At 41.9% G+C, this 26,354-nt stretch overlaps 1 protein-coding gene across 9 annotated transcripts in view; it reads left to right on the top strand.

Annotated features, from left to right (window-relative positions):
* The window catches only part of ERBIN (erbb2 interacting protein), a 96,316-nt gene extending 72,797 nt beyond the window's left edge, over positions 1-23,519 (top strand). For 2 of the 9 annotated variants that reach the window (XM_058680170.1, XM_058680171.1), the window contains exons 21-27: positions 850-2,398; positions 11,359-11,502; positions 14,158-14,268; positions 15,972-16,178; positions 17,661-17,753; positions 18,953-19,027; positions 21,535-21,652. In XM_058680170.1, coding sequence (XP_058536153.1) covers positions 850-2,398; positions 11,359-11,502; positions 14,158-14,268; positions 15,972-16,178; positions 17,661-17,753; positions 18,953-19,027; positions 21,535-21,642 — 2,287 coding nt within the window. In that variant the 3' untranslated portion in view covers positions 21,643-21,652. Of the gene's footprint in view, positions 1-849; positions 2,399-11,358; positions 11,503-14,157; positions 14,269-15,971; positions 16,179-17,660; positions 17,754-18,952; positions 19,028-21,534 lie in introns of all 9 variants that reach the window. The other 7 variants (XM_058680172.1, XM_058680176.1, XM_058680173.1 and 4 more) reach the window with 7 other exon arrangements.
* The last annotated feature ends 2,835 nt before the right edge of the window (positions 23,520-26,354 follow it).

Below are 26,354 nucleotides of genomic sequence, written 5' to 3'. Positions count from 1 at the left end.
CAGCAAGGCCATGTGTAATGATTAGATTTAGTTTCTCTTTTGATTTCTTTTACTTTTTTTTTTAAATCATTCAAAAAGCAGGGGACACACCTACGAGAGAGAGAGAGAGAGCGAGCGAGCCAGTCTGGATCTGCTGGACTGGAGGTGCAGACCAGGAATCCAGTCTCTGTCTCCCACACTGGTGACACTGGCCTGAATACTTGCACCATCTCTGGCACCTCCTGACATCTGTAATGTCTGATGCTGGAATCGAGAGAAGAACCAGTGATCCAACTTAGGCTTCCAAAGTAGAATCAGTGTCTGAACCACTAAGCCAAATGCCTGCTCTTCTTCTCTAACTGAGTGTGATATTTGTAATGCAGAACTTTGGGAAAATATTTAATTCAGCGCATTGTATAGTTTTGTTATCTACATACTTGAATTTAGTAGTAACTTCTTAGTAGAGGTTAGCTGTGGTTAATACAGCTAACATAGGTAGGACTTCAGAGTTACTAGTGAAAATATCCTTTACCCTTATTCAGCTGCTAGTTTACGACTTGTCTCCACTTGCTTGCACTACAAGCATTTCATTTAGCACATTTGTGGAAAGAACAGCAAGGAGGGTGTGCAGCACACCTTGTTCTGTACTGTAGCCCTGTGAAGATCAGATTATATTGTGGCAGTTACTGTAGGTATATCCTTGTGAATTTGATTATATTTCACTTTTTGAAATTGCAGGCTTAAAAATATTTCATTTGTGACTTCATCAACTCTTTTCACTTCTGTACCTAATCGTCAACTAGTTATTAATATCTCTGGTTGATTAAAATACTTGCGTTTTGGTTTTTCATAAGCTTATCTTTATTTTAGGCAAGAAGATGAAAATTTTAACAGCCTCTTACAGAATGGAGATGTATTAAACAACTCAACAGAGGAAAAATACAAGATTCGTGATAAAAAGGACTTTGACTTACCTGAATATGATCTGAATATTGAAGAGCGATTAGTTCTCATTGATAAAGCTGTTGAGTCAAGAGCCACATCAGATGAATCTCACAAGTTAGACCATATCAATATGAATCTTAATAAACTTATAACTAATGATCCCTTTCAGTCTGAGATGGTGGGACGATCAAAGACACAAGATGTAGTGCTTGGAAACAGCTTTTTAAGTGTTAATACTAAGAAAGAAGCTGGGCCTTTGGAAAATGGAAATAAATATTCTAATCTGAAATCCACAAACAAAGTCAACGGGCATTCTGAGGACACCGCACAGACTCCTGGTAGGCCTGAAGCACAGGCCACTGATGTGTCTGCGGACATGAGTGCTTCTAAAAGCACAGAAGAGCTCGCTCCTCAGAGAAGTGGACCAGTTGGACCTGTTGTGAAATCTCATAGCATAACCAATATGGAGGCTGGGGGATTAAAAATCTATGACATCATCAGTGATAATGGGCCTCAGCAACCGAGTGCAGCAGTCAAAACTGCATCTGCTGTTGATGGGAAAAATATAGTCAGGAGCAAGTCGGCCACACTGCTGTATGATCAACCGTTACAAGTATTTACTGGTTCCTCTTCATCTTCTGATTTAATATCTGGTACAAAAGCAATTTACAAGTTTGATTCAAACCATAATCCTGAAGAGCCGAATACAGTCAGAGGCCCCACAACAAGTGGCCCACAATCGATGCCTGAGATGTACGGTCCCCCGCAGTACAACATCCAGTACAGCAGCAGTCCTGCAGTCAGAGACACGTTGTGGCACTCTAAGCAAAATCCTCAAGTAGACCATGTCAGTTTTCCTCCTCAGCGCCTTCCTAGATCAGAGAGTGCAGAAACCCACAGTTATGCCAGACATCCTGCCAATATGAATTTTTCTAACCATAATAATGTGCCAACTAACACTGCATACCATTTACATCAAAGAATTGGCCCAGGAAGACATGGGGAAGTGTGGGCCATGTCACCAAATGAGCGATTGATTCCTGCAGTAAGTCGAGCTACCATTCAACGGCAAAGTAGTGTGTCCTCCACAGCCTCTATAAACCTTGGTGATCTTGGTCCCCCAAGGAGGGCCCAGATTCCTGAAGGAGACTATTTATCATACAGAGAGTTGCATTCAGTGGGCAGAACTCCTCCAATGATGGCAGGGTCACAGAGGCCTCTTTCTGCACGGACGTACAGCGTGGACGGTCCAAATGCACCCAGGCCTCAAAGCGCTCGGCCCTCTGTTAACGAAATACCAGAGAGAACTATGTCAGTCAGTGATTTCAGCCATTCACGGACTAGTCCTTCCAAAAGGCCAAATGCAAGGGTGGGTTCTGAACATTCTTTATTGGAGCCTCCTGGAAAAAGTAAAGTTCCTCATGACTGGCGAGAACGAGTACTGCGACACATTGAAGCCAAAAAGTTAGAAAAGGTAATTGAGCATAAGGGTTTTTATCTCTCTCTTCTTTCTATCTATCTATAGTTATATAAGCTGTAAGATTAACTACTTCTTTAGAAATATTTGGCATTCATTGTTTTTAAATCAGATGAAACGGGATACTTGAAATCTGCTTATTCCAGGAGATTTTTTGCACTATTAGGAATAGAGTTCTAAGTTTAAAGTTATCACAATTGAGGTGATAGTGATGCTTCATTTTCCTCTTACCCCCAGAATTTCTGATGAGTAAACATTCTTTTTTTTTTATTCTCATAGATTGTGTACTCATTTAGGATTTTTCACTTACAGTTCTCTATTGTTAACTTTGTAAATATTGTAAGATCATTGTAGTTTATTATACGGTTAACAAAATAACTATATATATATATATATCAAATGTAAATTTTTTCATTATTTTTTCCCTCATTCGTGTGTGTTTTCACCCTGTCACTGACGCAGGCTTTTGGCATAGCATTTGTTCTTGACCTTTCTGCATTCTGACCTAGTCGAGTTCAGTTAAATGTACAGTGTTAGTGTAACTTGTTCAGTTTATAATTTTGTGTATAAGTTTTCATATTTTGAAAGATTGAATTTCTTTTTGAATTATCCTGTAAAACCAATTAGTCATGTGGCCTATATTCTTTTGGATCTTGATTTACATCCCCTTACACCTGTCACTGGATTTTAACCACGTTTTATCTTACATCTGCTTAAAAAAAAATCTGCACACAGGACAGGCGCCATAGTGTGATAAGCTAAGCCGCTGCCTGTGAATCCAGCATCCTCAATGGGCAGTGGCTCATGTCTCGGCTGGATCCTCCTTGGGCTCCTGCATGAACTTGGGAGACTCACAAGAAGCTCCTGGCTTCAGATCAGCTCACCTATGGCCGATGCAGCTATTGGGGCAGTGAACCAATTGATGGAAATCTCTCTGATCTGTCTGTCTCTACCTCTCCTCCTCTCTGTCATTTTGCCTTTCAGATAAACGTAAATTCTAAAAAACAAGCAAAAGAAAAGCTGGAAATGTTGAGCTTATTACTTTATAATTCCTTAAATTCTCAGAAATAGGTACCTAAAATATGATCAGTACCCTATGTCTTTTGAGTCTAAGCCAGTAATACTTAGTTCTTTCAACTTTAAATACCTGGGCCCCAGTGGTGTGGCGTAGCGGCTAAAGTCCTCGCCTTGAACGCCCCAGGATCCCATATGGGCGCCGGTTCTAATCCCGGCAGCTCCACTTCCCATCCAGCTCCCTGCTTGTGGCCTGGGAAAGCAGTCAAGGACGGCCCAAAGCTTTGTGACCCTGCACCCGTGTGGAAGACCGGGAAGAGGTTCCAGGTTCCCGGCTTCGGATCGGCGCAGCACCGACCTTTGCGGCTCACTTGGGGAGTGAATCATCGGACGGGAGATCTGTCTCTCTGTCTCTCCTCCTCTCTGTATATCTGACTTTGTAATAAAAATAAATAAATCTTTAAAAAAAAATAAAAGAAAGAAAGAAAGAAGTGGAGCAGCCAAGCCTGTAATTGGAACCCATATGGAATGCCAGCACTGCAGGTAGCAGCTTAACCTATTTAAAAAAAAAAAAAAACAAAAAAAACCTTTAAATACCTGAATATCTCTGTCCACCTGCTTTATTCTCATCAGGTGTAACCTCACATGCAGTTGAGGCAACTTATGAACTCTAAGAAATTTGGAATTTTTTTTTTTTTTTTTTTTTTTTTTTTTTTGATAGCTAAAAATTGAACAAAAAAAAATTCTTTAGGTGTTCTCTGAACTTTTTTTTTTTTTTATTGTGTTGTTGTTGACAATCTTTACATAGTTAATTGCGGTTAAAAAAAAAGGTTCAGGGGGTATAGGGAAGTGGGTAATACTATTATGTCCATATTGTTTCCATCATGTATCTGAGGTAAAGGGGGATATTGAGGGAGAAGCCCCACCCGGTTTCCCACCCACCCCAAGTCCCGGATGTGGGGCATGCTCTGAGATATGTGCTCAAGTGGTTTTAATAGTTCTCCAGTTATGAATCGCTGCCAGTTTCGCTCGATGAGGTCGTCCACTGATTGATATGGTCCATCGTAAAGTCTCCGTTTGCCCCATATTTCGCTGCCAACATATAGCTGAGATGAATGATTGACCTGTTCTGTCTTCTGTCCTTTCCTGGTTAGAGTTCTGAGTCCAGCAGTTCGATTGGGGAGATCTCCAAATAAACCTGGAGGTATTCCCAGACCAGATTCTTGTATGTTCTAGCAAGCACAGGGCCCGGCACAGTCCATCACCCTGATCAGCTGGTGGTTGCAATTGCTGGGTTGGTTCTGTTTTCAACCCCAACTTTCACTGGAACCAATGGGTGTTGCAGTCCAGTCTGGTTCTGCCCAGCACGTACTCGGCCCTTACATCAACCAGTGGGAGCTGCAGCCTAGTCGGGGCGATCCACAATAACCCCCATCAGGCCCACCCCCTGCCCTGGTTTGCCAGTATGTGTAGCAGAAGACCAGTCTGTCCCCCATCCCATTTGGCTCTTGTACTTGTCAGTGGGTATTAAAGCTTAGTTCCAGCTAACCAACTCAACCATCCAGCCCTCACGGATGCTGTTAGTGCCTCTCTGTCTAGCCACCCCAGCCCCCGTCCTACTTTTCATGCCCTCCCACGGGACTAGTGACCCAGGAAGGGGGAACCCACTTTTTCCCTCCCAGGTCTCTCTCAGTCCCGGTTTATGCACTTTTTAGGTGGTTCTGTGATTTGACTTGACAGAATTAGTCCCCAGTGCCAGCTTCTGCCAGCTGATGCTGCGGCCAAGCCCAAACATCCCTCACCCGCTCTAATTTCTGCTTGCACCAGGAGGAATAATCAGCCCAGCCTGGCTTTTCCCTGATCTAGTCCACATGCAGCGTACAGGTGTTGCAGCCTTGCTTAGTCTAGTCTGTCCCCATCCCAGCCCACGCTCTCCAATGGGAGTAGCTGTCCGGCGAGGGGACCAGCCCCTCAATCCCCCTGCCAGCTCTGTCCTTCCCTTCCTGGATCTCACGTGTGCTGGTTGGGTGTTGCAGTCAAATCCAGTACAGGCAACCTCACCCTGACATTCCATAATGTGTACTGGTTTTGTCGCAACCAATCCCTGCTCAACTCACACTCTGTTCTGGTGTTCGGATTTGCCAGTGGATGACATGAACTGATTCAGCCTGGTCTGCCCCTGACCCATGCCGAATGTGTGCCAGTGGGAAACTTTCCATGGCCTATTCTGGGCTGTTTCCTATCATGCTTCTTGCGCTTACCTGCAGGGACTGTGTCCTGCCAGAGGAGTTGCCCAGGCTCCTCCATCAGAACCCCTCCCAATGCCAGATTTTGCGCATACCAGGGGGTCCTTGAGCCAACCCTACTCTTTTCCCGGCTGGCTTTCACCCCATTCTGGTTCTTGTTGTTGGATGTTTCAGCCCAGCCATGGCTCGTCCATACCCACATAGAGCTCACACATGGCTCAGTAGGGGGTTGAGACCCAGCCTAGTCAGTCCCACATCTACCCTGGTTCTCCATGACACCAGATGGTGTTGGGGTCCGAACTGGCCTGGTGCATCCAATCCCAGCCCACACTAGTGCCTCGGGTGACTGCAACTGTTTCCTAGATAGAACGCAGCCCCAATTCCAGCACACGTGCCCCTTGGTGGGAACCTCAACCCTGTTAGGGTGTATTTCCACAGGGTTGGGCCCACGCAACCCCATGGAGTCTACCCCCAGACCAAGTTTTCTCGCCTGCTGGATACAGTCTTGACCCTGCCAAATGTGACCACTCCCCCACTCCACCAAACAGTTGGGTAATGGTACCCATCACTGCCAAAGAGGCCCCCATCCATAGTATTGGTGTGGGCTGGTGTGTGACGATCAGTGATGTTCTAGGCAAACAGGCCATTTCTGTATTCCGAATTGGGTTGGTGTATAATTGTCTCCTGGGTACTTCCCTCCAAACCACCAGGTCTCAGTCCCCACGCATGCCTCCATGACCCTGTCACTGGGAATCACCCAAGATGCACTACTCACCTACACTAAAATTGGACTTAGTCATGGGTGTCCCCAGGCAGCAAACATATCTTAAAAAACCATTTGGGAATTTCTTAAGCATAGCTATAATATAGCTGTGTTTTATTAATAAAATTCTGGTGACAGACCTCCATTTTCGGAGGAAGTGTTAAGAGTAATCAACAGAAGTAATAAAAGGTAAATGGTTACTGAAACTAAGCTAAAGGAATTAATCCAGGAGATAAATCAGGAACTTTGTGTGATAAGCATTGACCTCTGGTTGAAGATTTCTATAAGCAGTCGCTAGGGAAAGCGGACAACCTTGGGACTTTTGTCTTGAATAAGAAAAATTGTTGTTGGAAATACTACCCACAATCGCTGAGCTTGGAGGAGGAGGTGAAGTTTGATGATGATTTTTTTGTATAGTTTCTCAGGTGATTATTCTCTTTCTCCTTTTCTGACGGTTGTCCCTGAACTTTACTAAATAGGAAGGAAGTAACAGCTAGCAAGCTGCCTCGTTTGTTTCCTGTGTCGGAGTTTTTTTTTTTTTTTTTTTTTCTTTAAGGTTTATTTTTGGGCCCGGCGGCGTGGCCTAGCGGCTAAAGTCCTCGCCTTGAACGCCCCGGGATCCCATATGGGCGCCAGTTCTAATCCCGGCAACTCCACTTCCCATCCAGCTCCCTGCTTGTGGCCTGGGAAAGCAGTTGAGGATGGCCCAAGGCTTTGGGACCCTGCACCCAGATGGGAGACGTGGAGGACGTTCCTGGTTCCCGGCTTCGGATTGCGGCTCACTTGGGGAGTGAATCATCGGACGGAAGATCTTCCTCTCTGTCTCTCCTCCTCTCTGTATATCTGACTTTGTAATAAAAATAATAAATCTTTAAAAAGAAAAAAAAAATATTTATTTTTATTTTTGAGAGGCAGAGAGAGAGACATAGAGATCTTCTATCTTTTCTCTCTCTCCAAATGGCTGTAGCCACTGAAGCTGGGTCAGGCCGAATCCTGGGGCCTAAAAATACCCCATATGAGTCTTCCATGTGCCTGTCAGAACCCTAGTAGTGGAGCTATCATTTAAAGATTTGCTTATTTTTTAATTGGCATGGCAGATTTACAGAGAGAAGGAGACAGAAAGAAAGATTTTCTATCCATTGGTTTACTCTTCAAATAACCACAACAGTCAAAGCCGAGCCAATCTGAAGCCAAGAGCCAGGAGCTTTTTCTGAGTCTCCCATATGGGTGCATGGATCCAAGGCTTTGGGCTGTCCACGACTGCTTTCCCAGGCCCCAGGCAGGGAGCTGGGTGTAAAATGGAGTAGCTGGGACACAAACTGGTGCCCACATGGGATTCTAGTTGAACCATTGTGCTGAGCACAGTACCAACCTCCATGTCATTGTTGTGGGTACTTTTTTTCCCCATTGCATAAAATACGTATTTACAAATTTGCATTACAGTTTCTTGGAGAGAGTATGACAATATCATGGTTATGTCTACCGGTAATTTGGAGGTGAGGATTAATTCAATAAAAGCAAAAGACAGTGTGAGAAAAGCAACAAAGGCACACTGAACACAAATCTGCAGGTAATAGATTGTACTTCTGAAGCTGGAAGGAGTGTTTTCTCCCAAAGTATGTTTGCCAAGGTGCTCACTTCCAGGTCGGCTGAATGTCTAGTAGTGCACTGTGGCATACTCCAGCACTTCACTAGGGAAGGGTGCTGCTTTAACTGCTGTTGCTGTAGCTCTGTTGTATTCCTTCTAGGAGATTTTGTTATTGCATGCTTTTTGTTTTTAAGATCTAGTTATTTTTATTGCAAAGGCAAATATGCAGAGAGGAGGAGAGACAAAGATCTTCCATTTGTTGGTTCACTCCCCAAGTGACCACAGTGGCCAGAACTGAGCTCAGTCGGAAGGCAGGAGCTTCCTCCAGGGCTCCCACGCTGGTGCAGTTCCCTAAGGCTTTTTAGATTTATTTTTATTGGAAAGGCAGATTCACAGAAATAAGTAGAAATATCCTCCATCTGCTGGTTCACTCCCCAGCTGGCCACAATGGCTGGAGCTGACCCGATCCACAGCCAGGAACCTCTTCGGTGTGTCCCACGCGGGTGCAGGGTCCCAAGGCTTTGGGCCGTCGTCGACTGCTTTCCCAAGGCCACAGCAGAGAGCTGGGTGGGAAATGGGGCAGCTGGGCCATAGAACCAATGTGGGATCCTGGTGCCACAGGTTTAGGATTAGTGACCTGGTTGAGCCAGTATGCTAATCCCAGAACTCTTTATTTCAATATTCTCAACCATAATGTGGTTCAATACAACATTAGTGAATACCATGTTGGTTTGTATTCTGCAGCTGTCAGCGTGTGGGGAGCAAGATTGCCCAGGGCATCATGCCTAAAATTTGATTAAACTGTCCATATTGAATGTCTGTGTATAAGCCTAAACTCAAAATCAGATGTTTTGAGATTCAACCTTAGTAGTGGAATATTTATAGTAGACTTGTATACAGGCATGACAGAAAAAAGGCTATGCATATTCCACCTGCATGTTATAAAGGTCAGTCAGACTACTCTGCAACACATTATTGCTCTTAAATCATTTGTAGTGTTTGGTGTTTGTAAATGTTAATTTTTAAAAATAGTTTCTATTTGAAAGGCAGAGAGGGAGGAAGAGCTTTCCCAAACACTTGTTTACTACCCAGATATCAGCAACAGTTGGGAGGGGGCCAAGCTGAAGCCAGGGGCCCAGAACTTAATTCAGGATTCACACCTGAGAGTAGCTGGGCCATTACTTGCAGCCTAGGCTTCCGCCTGAATCGCCTTCATCCCATATGGGCACCGGAGTGAGGCCTGATTGTGCCACTTCAGTCCAGGTCCCTGTTGGTGGCCTGGCTGTCCTCTGACCCTGCACTGTGTGGGAGACCCAGAGGAGGCTCTTGGCTCCTGACTAGTGCAGCTCCTGCTGTTCATGTAGGGAGTGACTGAGCTCAGATGGAAGATCTCTGCCCCTCCTTGTCTCTAGAATTCTGCTTTTTGAATGAGAATAAGTTTTAAATATCAATGGAGCCTTGGAATCATCTATGCTGGATTTTATACTTGGGAAATACAGATCTGAGCTATTAAGTTTAGACTTTTCTGTAGTCAGTTGATTAAAATCCACAAAGTAGTTAAAAATGTACATACTGATTTTGTAGATGTTTTGTTTTCTGAATCATGTTAATGTTTCTAAATGATTTTCTATAACATTCAAAATCTTTGGGTCTGCATTTCCTAAAAACAATATGGAGACGCTTGTCATAATATTGCCGTATTTTTTTAGGGGGGGTTGTTGTACTTCTTTGTAAGATTTATTTTATTTGAAAGGAAGGGTTGTAGAGGGGAAAAAAGAGGTCTTGCATCTGCTGGTTCACTGCCCAACTGGCAGGAGTGGCCGGGCTGGACGAAGCCGGAGTCGGGAGCTTCTCCAGGTCTCCCACATGAGTGACAGGCCCGCCGCTTCCGTGCCAGTCACAGGACCTGCAAGTAGAGTGGCTGAGACAGAGGATGCTGGTGCTGAGCATGGCCGGATCCTATATATATTAATAATGGACCATGCACACAAAATATGAGTTTACCAGTGTGCCCAACACGGACATGACTTAAAGCACCCCTGTGAAAGAACACCATTAGCAATAGAAACATCAGAGAGTCGAAATGAGAGCAACAGTAAGAGACTGCACTTCCTGAGGTCCGTTTGTTCTCAGAGGTGACTGGATCAGAGTTTCCTGTCTCCATCTCAGGAGAGAATTTCAGATGTTGAGTCAGAATATCACTAAGCCTGGCACAGTTGAATGTAGCAGCACATCTGACAGACTTGGGGACCTCAGCCAGGAACTGTGTGGAGTTCATGGCAAACTTCCTGAGGTTTGGTATAGTGTGTCAGACTGAAATGCCCTCACAGTGCTGGCTAGGAAGATTTTTCTGGGTTGTCTGCAGAAGCAAGGAACCTTCTCTTAAGTCTGTTGGACAGGGCAGGCCTTCTGTTGGTTAAAAACCAGACTGTATTCTAAGGCTGCTGTGTTCTTTCCCAGGCACTTCCCCTTGGCTCCTCCAACACAGGGCCGGTTGTGTACCTTCTTCCGACCCAACAGATCTCAGACACTTATGGGAGCAGTGATCCGACATTCATTTAAATTCAGTCTGTGGGAGGAGTCCATGAGTGTTTCTTCAAGCTTAGGCAGAAAAGGTCACCAAGAACTTCGAAATACAGAGACTTTAGTATCTATTTGAATGGGAGGAAAAATGAATTACACATGCATTTCCTAGGGTTTTTTCCTTGTGGAAATTGTAGTGACAAGAACCTTTTAAAAGTTTTATCCTAAAATTGTGTGTGTGTGTGTGTGTGTGTGTTGTGTGTTAAGCTTTAAAATATTGTTGTAATTGTAGAAGGTTTTTAGACGTTAAAGTGGCCATGGGCCAGATATTTTTCAGAGATATATTTTGTGTAAGAGTATGTGTGTTTGATCTCTCAGTTTATTTAGTAAAATAGATTTTATTTCTGTACAAATCATGAGGTTCTCTAGAAATTCATTTTAATATTTAGAAGTCAGTTTGGGCATAGCCATAGAGATAAATACATATTTGGTTTCAGTTTCTGTCTTCTGAAACAATGTGTTAGGAAATAATAGCATGATTAAAATCTCTGTGTATTTGTAAACTCTTCTCTGGTTCTTAAACACGTGAATAGTTTATATGTAATGTATGTGTTTGTGTGTGTTGTCATGTAAATAACTGGTGACTGGTGCCCAATTTCTCTCAGTGGCTCTGGCCACTCTCTGTGTGACTGGACGCATTCAACATTGCATGAAATTTCTTTGTTGTATTGGAAGTGCCTGTAAGGAAGTCTACGTATATAACATGTCTTGTGGATTTTGCATGCTACACTAATCTCTGTAAATCTGTCCCCTCTTCATTCAGAGCATGCTGTCACGGTCCTTTAATTCCAATTTGACTGCTGTGAGCAGTCTGCACTATGGCAGCTCTAGGGATCTGCATGGCAGCCAGGGCAGTCTTGCCTTGAGTGTTGCAGACGGAAGAGGTTCTGGTGGGCACATTTTTCGAGTGAGTATCTATAGTAGACCAATACTTTTATCATGTAGGAGAGAAAACTCCAAAGTTAAATGTCTTAGTGACTCTAGAAGAAATTTTATTACTTTGGATTAAAAAATCTTAATTTCCTATTTGTTCTTCCATGGCTTAGTTCTCAAACTTTTGAGCACTCATTTAGTCTAACATTTCATTTTCTTTGCTCAATAAGCTAATGTTGTTTTCCTGTTTATGCAAAAAGAGATTATCAGTATGAATAGTTACCTAAGAGATTTTTAAAAACTGTTAGTCTTCTATAGGGCTTTTTTTTTTTTTTACTAGTAGGAATAGCTTCCCCGCTCCCCTCCCCCCAGTTGAGGGTTTTGAGGCTCTGCCATATTTAATCTGCAGAGTTGTTCCAGGAAGGGATATTCTTACCTGATTAGGTAAGATTGCAGCTACAGCTCCAACATTACCTGGAACTAATCATAGCTCGTGAGTGTGGTCAGACATGCTAGTCAGTACCCGTGAGGAAGCAACATTTCATCATAGTCCTTGGTAGTAAACAGAGGCTAATTGTTTTAATGAAATTAAGGTTAGGTGGGTTAGAATGGCAGAGAAAAGAGCTGATCAACTCTCGCTTAGTGTTGTAGCAAAATTTCCCCCCACCTCCTTTTTTTTAATGGTTTGTTTAATTATTTGAAAAGGAGAAGGATCTTCCATCAACTGTTTCTCTGTCCAAATGGCCACAATTGATTGGGCCAGGCGAGTGCCAAGAGCTTTAACATGTGGGTGGCATAGGTCCAACACTTGGGCCATCTTCCACTGCTTCATCCGGCACATCAGGAGGAAGCTAGATCAGAAGTGGAGCGCTAGGATGTGGGGCTGTAGCTGCAGGTACCATAGTGGCAGCTTAGCAAGCTTAAGCCACAATTACTGAGTCTGCTTGCTTCCAGGTCTTTACTTTTTCCTGTGTGTCATGTGCCCCACCCATTTTTAAGTATGTGGGGGGTCTTTAAAAAGTTCATTGTTATAAAAAATCAGAAAGCGCATGTTGTGAAGAATCAGTTTTTAAAAGGTTTTAAACTTTTATTACTCAGAAATAAACTTTCATTTTTTCACAAACTATGAAGTCTCTGCATTGCTAATTTTGCTCTTTTGTGGTCTAGGATAGGAACAGTCCCCTGATTTTAATGTGCTGGCTGTCATCTAACCTAACTCAACGCTATCCTTTGTTGCCTAGTACTGAGTTCTCTTCTGTTGCAGTTTATTTATTTAAAACACAAAGTGACATAGTGACTCATATAAACATCTTCCAGCTGTGGTTTCATTCTCTTCTTCTCCAAATGCCCATTACTAGCCAGGGCTCGATCAGACCGTAATTAGGAACCAGAAGCTAGAAACTGTGTCTGAGTTTGTGTACCACACAGGTGTGCGGGGAGCCAGAGGCCAGAGCCATCATCTATTCTTCCCCAGGGTTCCAGAAGGAATCTGGCTCAGTAGCAGAAAAGAGATTCCATCCTGGGGACTCTTAACATGGCTGTGTTCCTGCCTAACCGACAGTTTAACCCTTCGCCACACATCTTGCCCTTCCAGAGTCTGTTAGAGTAACACTTCGTATGATTTTTATTAAATTAACAGTAGATGAAAATAATTTTATTATCAGGATTGGGTTAAAGTTTCAAGCTGCAAGTTAAGTTAGCTTATATAATTTAGAAGTATATCTTATGAAGAAAAATATTCATTGCAAATACATACAAAATTAGATGCCATATCCAAAAATGCTAAGCCATGGTTTGAACTAGCTACTGACTTCAAAGAGAGATTCAATGTAAACCTATTGCAAATATCATTTTTAAGATATAAATTTGTGTGTTTTCTGTAATGTATCATAATGAAGTAGATTTCAGGGTTTTTTTCTACACAACAATTTTCATTTCTATGTTGCTAGTTATATGCTGTTTTTAAAATAATTTGTTTATCTCGGTCTGTTTATTACAGTTTAGATATTCTCAGATCTAAATGAAAGGTGAAAAATATAGATGTGCTTTTCTTATGGGAAATATTCAGAGATAATGAGATTGAGTCTGTTTCATCTAAAATTTTCAGTAAGGTAAAATTGTGAAAATATTGTTTGGAGTACGAAGTTATGAATTGTTAATTTTAGAAGCATTTCTGCAAATCAGTGCTTTTAAAATAATGTGACAGAACTAAGCTAAAGCAAGTTTCAGAGAACCATAAATCTATTGGTGCTAACTAAAGAATCACATGTGGTACTGGACTAGTAAAAGAACAGTGATTATTTTTTTTTACCCAAAAAATAATTGTAGTGCTCATCAGCAGTATTTAAGATGCTCTTTGAGACCTTTATCTTTGATTAATAACTGGATTTATCTCTTAAAATGTGTTAAGAGTTGTGTAATTAAAATGGAACATGCAGGATTTGTTTTCTGTGTGTCCATTAGTGGGAAGTAGGCAACAATACGTGTCATTTCCTTCACACTGAAGAGAAGCGTGAGGCCCTGGCCTTTGGAAGAAGTCCCAGGGGCTGCGGTGGCCGTGGGGACAGTCATGTTGGCTCTAGGACTTCATCCTTACACGCTCCAGCATTATGTTTTTCATAATCTCTAAATGTCATCATTTTGGTTTCGCATCTAATCTTTTATTTCCCCTCATGTGAACCATCCCCAGACATCCAGCCCAGGAGACCCTTGCCAAGATGACACATTCATTTCAGGACAGCAGAACTACTCTTCAGCTACACTTAGTCACAAAGATGTTCTTCCAGACAGCTTGATAAAAGTAGGTGCTCAGGAGATAAATGAAGTAGTGTCTGTGAGTTTACTGTGTTTTGTAGCTTTTGAACTAGAGCTACCATTTGTGCTTTAAATGATAACACTTTTTTTTCTTTTAGCGTTTTCTCAGAATGATTAATAGTAAGATTTTTAATTCAGAAACCAAGCAGTTTGGCTGTTTTTCTCTTGGTTTTTATTTGACAAGTCTCTGCATTTGGATTCTGTAGTACTACCCACTGGCTCAAATCATGAGCCTGTTGGCATTCCTGCTAGTAAACTTATTTCGAAAACTGATACTGAATTTGCCTTAAATTCTTCATTCTAAGATTTTTTACTCTTATCAAATGTTCAAATGTAGTTAGAAATCATCTTGAAGGATTTTGTATGTATAATAGAAGATGGCTGTAGCGGCCCCCCCCAAAAAAGTGTTCATTTGGAGGTAGATTTTCTGTTAGCTAATTCATTGCTGTTTTCAGTCAGCTCTTTTTCTCATTTTGTTTACCAACCCCATGCCTCTAATATCACCAAGTATAATTATGAAGCATAGTTACTTACCTTGTGAGTAGATATCCGGGCATCTAATACCTAAATTATACAGGTTTGCTTTGTTTGTGCTTTTTTTTAATTTAGGCTCCGTTTTCCAGGTTTTTCAGTCATAAGCATTGTGTGGTTTGATTACCGAGTGTATTCTATGCTTTTTAATATTCTGAGCCATCTGCTACTCATATCTTAACATAGTTCATGTGTGTGGTTAACCTTGATTCAGGAAAGGCCAAATGTCCAGGTGTGAAGGAGGCTCAGGTCAGTAACAATCCTCTTCCGGATTTTTCTTGGAAGACACTGGACCTGCGCGTAGTAACACAAACAGGAAAGCGAGGAGTGTCTGCAGAACTGCGTGCAGTAAAGCGGCAGCACAGCTCATCACTCCTGGCCGATCAAGTGCTTACATGTAGTTTCTAGGGATAACATGGCACTTGTTTTTCCTTCCTCATCCATACAGGACCTGTCATATAGTGGCTTTGCTCTATCATAAAGTCTCCAAGTACAATTTTGTACTAAATCCTCAAGTATAGCAGTGAAAAAGACTCTAAAAGTATGCATTTTCTTTCATTTCATTTCATTCTGGAATTTATATTATTAAATTTTTAAATTGCCAGTATACAAGCACACATATGAGGAATAAAAAATTTTCTGCTGCGTAGATGATTGAATTGGCTTGTTAAACCCGGGGGAAAAAAAAAGAAATACGGAAAGATAAATGCAAGTTAGGGAAAAGAGTACCACAAAATTATTTAAAGAAAAACCAATGGATATACTTGCATGAATGTGTATTTGATTAACTTTAATATGAGGAAAGATACGATGCTTACTGAAATTTTGAAAGTTCTAAACACTATCATTTTAACGCTTGCCGTAAAAAGATAGAAACGTTTATATCTAATAATAATTTAAAATATAATTATGATAGTTTTTCATTTAGAAGCTTAAAAGAGTGAATATCAACCAACACATGAGGATGTTTAGAATGAAAACAACAAAATCTTCTTTCTTTTAAGGTTTGAAATTAGAGAAAAATACTAATTGGCGTGGCGTTGTGTAATTTAGATATTAAAACTTAGTGCTTTTATTATGCTCTAAGAAAAAGAAATCCAAATATTTGTAATAAGATATTGTTATTGGTCATTTTAAGATACTTCATGTTTTTCTTAGATGCCTTTGAGTAATGGACAGATGGGCCAGCCTCTCAGGCCTCAGGCCAATTATAGTCAAATACATCACCCCCCTCAGGCATCTGTGGCAAGGCATCCCTCTAGAGAACAACTAATTGATTACTTGATGCTGAAAGTGGCCCACCAGCCTCCATACATACAGCCCCATTGTTCTGCTAGACCAGGCCATGAACTGGCAAAGCAAGAGGTAAGAATAATTAAGACTGTTTGAAATATGAGACTGAGCTTGTCATGTATTTCTATAGGTTATTTAATTATTAGAATAATTCTAGGATTTCAATAGGTTTTGTCATTTTTAAAGTTTTAGTTAAGTTAATATGATGCTAAACTTCACAGATCATTGTCATGGGAGTTAATATTTCTGGATGGGTTCTGCCCCTTTTTTGTGTGTAAGATTGCTTTTCTAGAACTGATTGATAATACTGTAGTAGTCAGACCTTTATGAATGTAGAAAGTAGGTCACTAAGCAGAAATGAAATGTTCTGTGCCACAGGCTTATTTAGTCCACTGATTTTGGAAATCTGTTGGATTACTGGTCTTTGGATATTTAGTCTTTTTTTAAGGGTTTATTTATTTTTACTTGAAAGGCAGATTTACAGAGAGAAGGAGAGACAATGAAATTCTTCCATCCACTGGTTCACTCTCCAGATGGCCACAATGGCCAAGGCTGAGCCGATCCAAAGCCAGAAGCCAGAAGCTTTTTCCGGTCTCCCACGTAGGTGCAGGGTCCCAAGGGTTTGGGCCGTCCCAGGCCACAGGCAGCTGTATGGGAAGTGGAGTAACCAGGACACGAACTGGTACCCATATAGGGTGCTGGTGCTTGAAGGTGGAGGATTAACCTGTTGAGCCATGGTGCCAGCCCCTGAATATTTAATCTTTTTTTTTTTTAAGATTTATTTTATTTTTATTACAAAGTCAGATATACTGAGAGGAGGAGAGACAGAGAGGAAGTGGAGCTGCCGGGATCAGAACCAGTGGCCACATGGGATCAAGGCGAGGACCTTAGCCACTAGGCCACGCCGCCGAGCCCTGAATATTTAATCTTAAAAAGTACTTTAAAAGTCATAGAACGTTCATATATCTTGATGGCTTATTGATGAAATCATCAGTAATATTAGAAGCTTTGTCTTGGCTGAGTGATAAAAAGAAGTAATCTGGGAAAAGTTTAGCTTTTATACCATTTTTATAGTTAGATTGTAATAACTACAATTGATCATATTTTAAAATCCCAACCTATTTGAATTATGTGAACAATTTTAGAAAATGAAGAGTCAGTATCCCCAAAACACCAGTGGATGGTTTAGATGCATTACAAAACAGTCATTAGACAGAGATAGTGTTTGATTTAGATATTTCACAGTGTAAGCTGATAACACTCAGGTTTTGTGATGTCATTGGAATCCATCCTATCTAAAAATAGGGTCAGTATTAATTCTCTGATTAGCAATGAAATAGGAGCTATGCTTTATAACCCAGCTGTGTCTTTAACTCACTAACTCATTAACATAGTATTTGTGGTGGTGTGTCATTTCATCTGCCCAAATGTTTATTTTTGATGAATACCTACATGTTTGTTTTAATTTAATTCACCAATATTTAAATATGAATATTATATTGTAACTTTTTTGAAATAATAATGACAGCATTCTTTATTTTCATATTAACTCAGATTCGAATAAGAATTGAAAAGGATCCAGAACTCGGATTTAGCATTTCAGGCGGTGTTGGAGGTAGAGGAAACCCATTCAAGCCTGATGACGATGTAAGCTTTGTTTATCAGTTCAGTAGCTGTTGTGTTTAAGTGACTCAAACAGATGCTTCTGTAAATCTGGTTATATACCATCTTTTTAAATTTCCCTTTGTATTTTTTTTTGATACCTGATCAATTCATTCTAATTGAGGGAGAAAATGTAACCAAAATTTTTAAATGTTCAAGATAATATCAAGTACTTTTTAATTTTCTTTCTTTTAAAAAACAATATTTGAAAGTGAGGGCTACAGATTTTTCCCTGTGTTAACTCACTCCCCAGATGGGCACAGTGGCCAGGAGCTCCTGCCAGGACTCCTGTGTGGCAGCAGGTGTCTAGGCACTTGGACCATCTTCCCCTGTTCTCAGATCCGTTACCAGGGAGCTGGGTCAGAACTGGTCACCACAGAAGAGGCTGGCTGCACAGGCCACGTTCTGGCCCCAGACACTTCTTAATTTTCAATCTCTGTGAAAATAATTCCATAATTTTCTTTTTTTAACATTAATTTATTTAAAAGAATAATATAGAGGAAGCGATGAAGAAAGAATTCTTCCATTTGCTGATTTACTCTCCAAATGGCTGAAACTGTCAGGGTAGGGTGAGGCTGAAGCCTGGAGCCCAAGACTTCATCCTGGTGTCCTGGTATCCCAAGAGGGTGGCAGGGGCCCTAAACACTTGAACCCTCTTTCACTGCTTTCCCAGACACCATAGCAAGGAACTGAACCAAAATAGAGCAGCCAACACATGGAACTGTCTCAGCTTTTTCAAGTCAGAATATGACTGGCACTAAAAAACAATTATGTTGGCACCCAGCCTCTGGTGCACAAATTAGGCTCCCGGGAGCAAAGACAACACCACATAGCTGTTCTGCTTCCAGTGCAACACGTGATTCTGGCCTGGGAAAGGCCTTGGACCCGTGTGCCCAAAGGGGTCACCTGCAAGAAGCATGTGCCTCGCGGCTTTGGCCTGGCGTAGCTCTGGCTGCAGTGGCCGTGTGGAGAACGAACCAAGAAATTAACTCTGTCTTCAGAGCACACATAAATACATCTTGAAAAGGGCAGGAGAGGTCAAAAGATTAAGTAATTAGATTTTCAGCAATATTGAAGAATTGTGAGAATATCTGAATATCTTTCAGGTATTTACATGGTGTGAAAATAAAATTGCTCTGTAGTACTCTGTTATTTATGCATCCTGTTTTTTGTTGTTTCTCAAGGGTATATTTGTAACAAGAGTACAGCCTGAAGGACCAGCATCGAAATTACTGCAACCAGGTGATAAGATTATTCAGGTAATTAAGATATTTTTATTTTAACCTGTGCCCTCTCTTCCAGTGTTCATCAAATACTCATTCTGTCTGGACTTCTGCAGTGTAGCTCTGATTTAGAAGACAGGCCTTAGAGAAACACAGCTACTGTTCTCTCTCTCTGCCTGCACTGTTGTTATTCATTTAGGTATTAATCTTTCTTACTCTTTTTTAAATTATTATTCTTAATTTGAAAGGCAAAGAGACAGAGCTCCCATCTGTTGGTAATAGGTCATTCCTTGAGGTGCCTGCAGCAGCTGGGGCTGACCCAGGTCACAAGTCAGGAGGGAGAACTCAATTCAAGTTACTGAAATAGTCGACAGGGACTCAAGTGCACGAGTTAGAGCCAGTATTCCAACACAGGCATTTCTTAAAGAGATTTATTTTTTAAATTTGTTTGCAAGGAATGAGAGACCTTCCCTCTGCTGGTTTACTCCCCTAAATGACCACAGAAACCAGGAGTTTCTTCCAGGTCTCCCACATAGATGCAGGAACCCAAGCACTTGGGCCATCTTCTGCTGCTGTCCCAGGCCACAGCAGCAGGGGGCTAGATCTGAAGTGGAGCAAGCGGGACTGGAACTAGCACATATATGAAATGCCAGTGCTGCAGACCGTGGCTTTGCAGGCTGATCCTCAGACTGCAGCACCAGCATCCCCACTGGGGGCTGGCTTGAGTCCCACCTGCTCCGCTTTCAGTCCACCTTCCTGTCTGTTGCCTGTGAAAGCAGTGGAAAAGGGTTCTAGTCCTGGGGCCCATGCACCCGTGTAGGAAACTCCAAAGAAGCTCTGCTCTGGCTTTGGATCGACTCAGGTCTCGCCGTTCTGGTCATTTGGGAGTGAACCAGCAAGTGGAAGACTTCTGTATTTCTACTCTTTCTATAAATCTGCCTCTTAAATAAAAGTAAGTGAACCTTTAAAAGAAAAATAATCCCCAAACCAAAAATTATGATAGAGCTATTAAAATTTAGTAACTGAAACTATACTCCAATAGGCTGCTCCAGTTTTTAAACAAAAACATAATTTAGGGAGTCACATGTCATAATTTTAAAATGTTTATATATATCATTTTTTAAACTTTTAGAATTATTTCAAACTTAAAAGTGCAAGACTAGACAAATACCTATATACACCCTTTTTTTCTTGGCCACCAGTTACCCCTATTTTGCTATGTTGTCTGTCTGTCTGTTTTTCTCTTTTTTTTTCTAATAAAGATTTTTTTTTTTTATTGGAAGGACAGATTTACAGAGAGAAGGAGAAACAGAAAGATCCTGTGTCTGTTGGTTCACTGCGCAAGTGACCAAAATGACCAGAGCTGAGTCAGTCTGAAGCCAGGAGTCTGGGGTCTCCTCCAGGTCTGCCACATGGGTGCAGGGTCCCAAGGCATTGGGCTATCCTGCAGTGCCCTCCCAGGCCCACAGTCGGGGGAGCTGGCTGGGAAGCAGAGCAGCAGGGAAATGAACGGGCACCCATGTGGGATCCCAGTGGATGCGGAGCGAGGATGCAGGCGCTAGGCTATCACGCCAAGCCTGCCACGTTGTCTTCAGCTTTTGATGTGTTCCCACCCTGCTTCCCTCCCCTCCACACACACACGCTCATTTACACACTTAACTTTTCCTGACCCACTTGGGAATCTGTTGTTGCGCTTTTAGAGCTAAGTTGCTTTGCCGCCCCATGCCTGGATTTTTTTTTTTTTTTTCTTCCTAAAAGAAGATGAAACATTATTCTTTGAGTGTTATAAAAATCAAGGCATTTAGGTCAGGTGCAGTGGCGTAGTAAGCTAAGCCTCCATATAAAGTGTCAGCATCCTGCTTATGGCCTGGGAAGGCAGCAAAGGACTGCTCATGTTCTTGGGACCTTTCCCTCATGTGTGACACCTGAGGAAGCTCTGTGGTCTGGCCTGGAATCAGCTCAGCTTTGGCCGCTGTGGTCATTTGGGGAAGGAAGCAACAAGTGTAAGATCTCCCCCTGTCTCTTCTCTCTGTAACTTGACCTTTCAAATAAAAGTCAATTTTTTAAAAGTATTACTTTTTAAATTTTTGAAAAAGCAGTTCAATTCATATGAAACACTCAGATCTGTATGTACAGAGTAACCCCTCAGTAATGTTAGCGTTATATGCAGGTCCTGTGATCTTGGTCTGAAAAGGCATACAGAAGGCTGGCCTGTCCTGGTGAGTCCAGGCTACTTCGGGCACGAATGCACACGCACACAGAGTACCATGTCTGATAGGGAATTAGAGACATATTTACTAACAGTGGGGTGTCCCATAAAATTTGTCTGAACATATGAACAAAATGCAAAGTCTTAAGCTGCAGCTTCCAAGGTCTTATTTCCACAGGAATGGGGTAGGGTCCGTGAGCCTGTGTGTTTGTGTAAATTCCAACGTAACTGTTACTTTCTCCCATGTTTGTGAACTACCTGTCAGAAATTGAAGTGCAGTAGAGCAAATAAATTACTGTGAAATATTTTTAACATTTTCCCTCTTTTCTTTTAGGCTAATGGCTACAGTTTTATCAACATTGAACATGGACAGGCAGTGTCTTTGCTTAAAACCTTCCAGAATCCGGTGGAACTCCTCATTATACGCGAAGTTTCCTCGTAAGCAGTGCGGAGAAAGGGGGAAGCTGGCGAGAGTGACTGGAAGATGCTCACAGGGGACGTGGAGAGCTTGACTATTTTTATACACAAAGAACCGCAATTATGTTCCAGTTTGTACATTCATGAACTAATGGAGCTTGTGGTTAGAGGGAAAGAACCACTGTACAGAACACAAAGACTGTTGGATTCATACCATATAAAAATGACAGTTAGGTTTTTAAACATAGCAATCAAGGCTACAAAAACAAACCTATAATTGTTTTTGTATAGATTGTAGTTTTATTTTTGAATTTCATACATGACTGAACTGTTTGCAAGGCAATAGTTAGCCTTGATTGTAGCCCAGAGCTAGATGGCAGAGCTATCTATCTCATAGCTTTATGCCCTTATTTTTATTCAACTGGTATTGATGTTTTTTGACGTGGGCAGAGCTTTGAAGTGTCGGCTTTTGCTATGTGCGTATTGAATTGAAGAGTGGGTAGGTGAAGGTTGTGCTGGTGGGTTCACTTTCCAAGGCCAGATTAAAAAATTATTTCCTGTAAGTCTGGAAGTAAAGAATGAAAAAAACAAAAGGTATCTGTCAACTTCTTTATTGATAGAATAATGCAATAATTGTGTAATGTCTTTTTAAAGAAGTGGAAAAGACAATAACGTGTTATGAGCTCTACAGTCTGTTGTCACAGCCATCGACTGTACCTTTGTTACTGGTGATTCCATTTTTAATTTTTTTAGAGGAAATTTTTTAACTCTACTGTGGATGCATGTCCATGCATTTTTTGTGCTATGGAAATCCCCCTCACTTTTTTTGTTTGTTTGTAAATGGTGGTACTTGTAATCTGTTTTATAATAGTACTCCATTTAAATGTAATTTATAATTTTTATTTTAAACAGCAAGTGAAACTAAAATGGCCAGTTTAAAACTGTGTTAGCTATAACGCAGTCTGAGGTTTAGGAAAGCCTTTTGATTTTCATTCGGCCTTGCATTGCCTTGGTGAAGTAGGAGGAGACGTGGAGCATGCGTGGAGCTAGGAAACCAAAGCAAGCTTGGGCAACTGGCACAGGGAGAGCTGCTGTGGAGCGCTGGGGCTGAGGGCGGGCCGCGGGCTGCCAGGGAAGGGCTGTTCCTCCAGGTCATGGTCAATGTGAACTCAACACTTCCGAGTCTGGAAAGGGTTCCTTAAGTGTATCGGTGTCATAATGTTTTACCACCAACTGCCTTTGTTCCTAGTTACTGTAACAAACATTTGATGATATAGGTTTATTTTTATTTTCCAAACCATTAATTGTTTTTCTTCTACATAATCAAATAAAATTTGAGTCACGTGGAATGATAAGATTTAATGCATGGTTATTTGGACCAGCAAAAGTGCCATAGAAGACCAATAAATGTTTCAGATGAGGCTAGTCATTAGAGCAATATTCAGTTCTTGCAACTCATTTTTAATTACTAAAAAGAAGAGAATATGGGGATTTTTAATATGTTATGCTTTTCTTTAACTCTGATTTGATAAAGATTCTTATAGTACTAGTGATAAAACACCCACCTGCGTTATTTCTGCAAGAGTCATTTGGACTCGTGTCCCACAGTTGCTAGTCCAAGTGAATAGGCAGCACTTTTGAAAATATGTGAATTCAAATATTGCACTTCTTTCAATATGTTGTCAATTGGTTATTGTACTGTATAGTTTTAATAATTTTGATTGAAACCCTTTAACAACTCTTTGTAAATTTTAACTCATTTTAGTTGATTTCCAGTACTATTTACATAGGAATTGATTTTTATGAATATAGTAGAAGAAATGTGCTGTATTTTGATAAAATTCACTTTATTGTATGTGTGTTGTAATCTAAAAAAAGAATGAAAACAGCTTCTTTAAAACATGTCTGTGTGGTTTTTATTCTTAAATATCTAGAATCTTTGCATTCTCTGTTTTATATTTTCATTATTACATTGTGTTTTTGATCGGGAACACACGAGACAGATAATTGTAAAATATTTGACTGCTACTAGATATGTAGATGACACATTTGGAAAAGGGCTCACACAGTGGCTGGATCAATCCCAGATACCTTAGAAAGCTGGGGCTGGGCCTGGGCCGACGCCAGGAGCAGGGAAGCCACCCCAGGTGCTCTGCCTGCGGCGGGAGCCTGTCTGCTCCAGCCCTCACTGCTGCTTCCTGGGTGTGCAGTGCCTCAACTGGACTGAACCTACCAGTCCTCAGAGCATGCACATTACCCCAAGCAGTGTCTCACACACCTGCGCTGAAGTAGTTGTTTGTTTTTTCTTGTATTCTTGTATTTTTCTTGTATTCTTTCAACTTTTCCTTTCTCAGAAAACAAAGGAAAAATTTTTAAGATTTATTTATTTTTATTTGAAAGTTAGATTTGCAGAGAGAAAGAAAGATCTTCTGTCTGCTGATTCACTCCGCAGATGACTGCAAAGGCAGGTGCTGAGCTAAGCTGAAGCCAGGAGCCAGGAGCTTTTTCCAGATCTCTCCCATGGGTGCAGGCTCCCTAGGCTTTGGAGCAGCCAGAATACACACCAGCACCCACATGGAATGCTGGCACTGCAGGGTGGAGAATTAGCCTGTTGTGCCATGGTGCCTGACCCTAAAGAAATTTTTTTTCATTTGATGCCTCAGTACAGAGCAGGTATTTTTTAAGATGCATGATTTTAAGTCTCTGTTTATGAAATGAAAAACCTAATCAAAAACCATACTATCCAGATAACTGTTCCACTACTTTTAGCTCATCCTTCACAGCACCCCCCAAGGAGCATTCTCTAAAGAACAGACGATAGCATTTGAAACTTCGTATCACAAAGTAATTCACTTGAGGTTGCATGTATCATGCCTGAAACACCCTGTTCCACCTACCCTAGAAAGTAAAAAAGCTGATTTTAAGTAGAAGTACCATTGGGAAGATGTGAAAGGCGGTGCGCTGCCCCAGTAAGCTTTGAGGAGTTCCGTAAACGCCTCTGTCAGATCGGCCGAGAGTTCCACCACGAAAGGCAGGTTTTGCTTTCAGCAGCACACAAAGATGCCGATAGACTAAGAAACAGAGTAACAGAGGCAGGTGTCTGGCCCAACAGTCAAAATGCCCACACCTATGTCAGAGTACCTGGCTACGCCTCCCAGGTCCAGCTCCTGCCAGTGACGGCTCAAGTCATGGGGGCTCCTGCCACCCGTTTGAGAGCCCCGGTTCCAGTTCCTGGCACCTGAAGCAAAACTGCCAAAGTAAATTCATCAGCTGGGCTGAAGAGGTGGAAGGAGACATCTGAATAGTCAAGCTACTAGTTTTAGATTCTCTAAACTATAGATATAATTCTCTAAAAACTAGAGAATGGAAAGTGTGAAAGGGGGCCCAGCACGTTAGCCTAGTGACTAAAATTCTCACCTTGCATGCAGCCTGCATATGACTTTCAGTTCTAATCCTGGTGGCCTGGCTTCCCATCCAGCTCCCTGCCTGTGGCCTGGGAAAACAGAAGAGGACATCCCAAAGCCTTGGGACCCTGCACCCACGTGGGAGACCCAGAAGAAGCTCCTGGCTTTGGATTGGCTCAGCTCTGGCTGTTACAGCCACTTGGGGAGTGAATCAACGGACGGACCAAAGATCTTCCCCTCTGTCTCTCCTCTCTGTATATCTGACTTCCCAATAAAAAATAAACAAATCTTTAAAGATAAACAAATTTTAGAAAAGAAAGTGAAATGAGGGGCTGATATTGCGGTGCAGTGATACGTCACACCTTGGGAGTCTCCTTGGCTTTGTTCTAAACCAACTTCAACTGTTGTGGGCATTTGGGAAGTAAACCAGTAGATGCAAGATCTCTCCCTCAAGGGAAAAATGTATTCAGGTTTTTAAAGTAATGTAGGATAAATTCCAGAGTCCTAGCTTTGCCTGGGCCCAGCTCCCAGCTATCATAGTCAAAATTCAACAGGTGGGTGAGCCTGGTCACTGCCTTTAAAACAAAAAAATTTAGTCTCTCACTGGCAGAATGTAATTCTGGGGCCCACACAGCACAGGCTAATCGGCCTGCATTGCTGACATCCAGTATGGGCACTGGTTCTAGTCCCGGCTGCTCCACTTCCTATCCTGCTCCCTGCTTATGGCCCAGGAAGACAATGGAGAGTGGCCCAAGGCCCTCTGGCCCTACACCCATGGGGAAGACATGCAAGAAGCTCCTGGCTTGGCTTCCAGGTTGGCTCAGCTCTGGCCTTTTTTGTTTTTGTTTTTCATTTGCTGTGTGTGCGTGTTCAGGTAAAAGTTATATTAAACTTTTTTTTTTATTTATTCATTTTATTACAGCCAGATATACACAGAGGAGGAGCTGGATGGGAAGTGGAGCTGCTGGGATTAGAACCGGCGCCCATATGGGATCCCAGGGCGTTCAAGGTGAGGACTTTAGCCGCTAGGCCATGCCGCCGGGCCCGTCCCTGCAGTCTTAAAGCCTTTGACACATCGTACAAAACGGCACCTGATGTGCCACTACTGGAGCTTTTGATCTGCTAGCTGTCAGGTCTGAGAACCACCTGGACCTGTCTTGGGTGGAACCTGTAGGATGCCATGTGGTTGTTGCAATTCACTGAGCCATAAATGAGTTCACTCTCAGTTCAGTGAAGGCTCAGTCCTGTCCCATAGCCTTTGCCTCCTTAAACAAAATGGGCCTGATTTGGCTTTAGGGGGCAGACTGTGTTGTGAAATCCACCCTGTTCCTGC

This window comes from Ochotona princeps, chromosome 23 (genome assembly GCF_030435755.1).
Source record: "Ochotona princeps isolate mOchPri1 chromosome 23, mOchPri1.hap1, whole genome shotgun sequence".
Lineage (NCBI taxonomy): Eukaryota > Metazoa > Chordata > Mammalia > Lagomorpha > Ochotonidae > Ochotona > Ochotona princeps.
The sequence above is the reverse complement of the archived record's forward strand: the minus strand, read 5'-3'. Positions and strand labels throughout refer to the sequence as shown.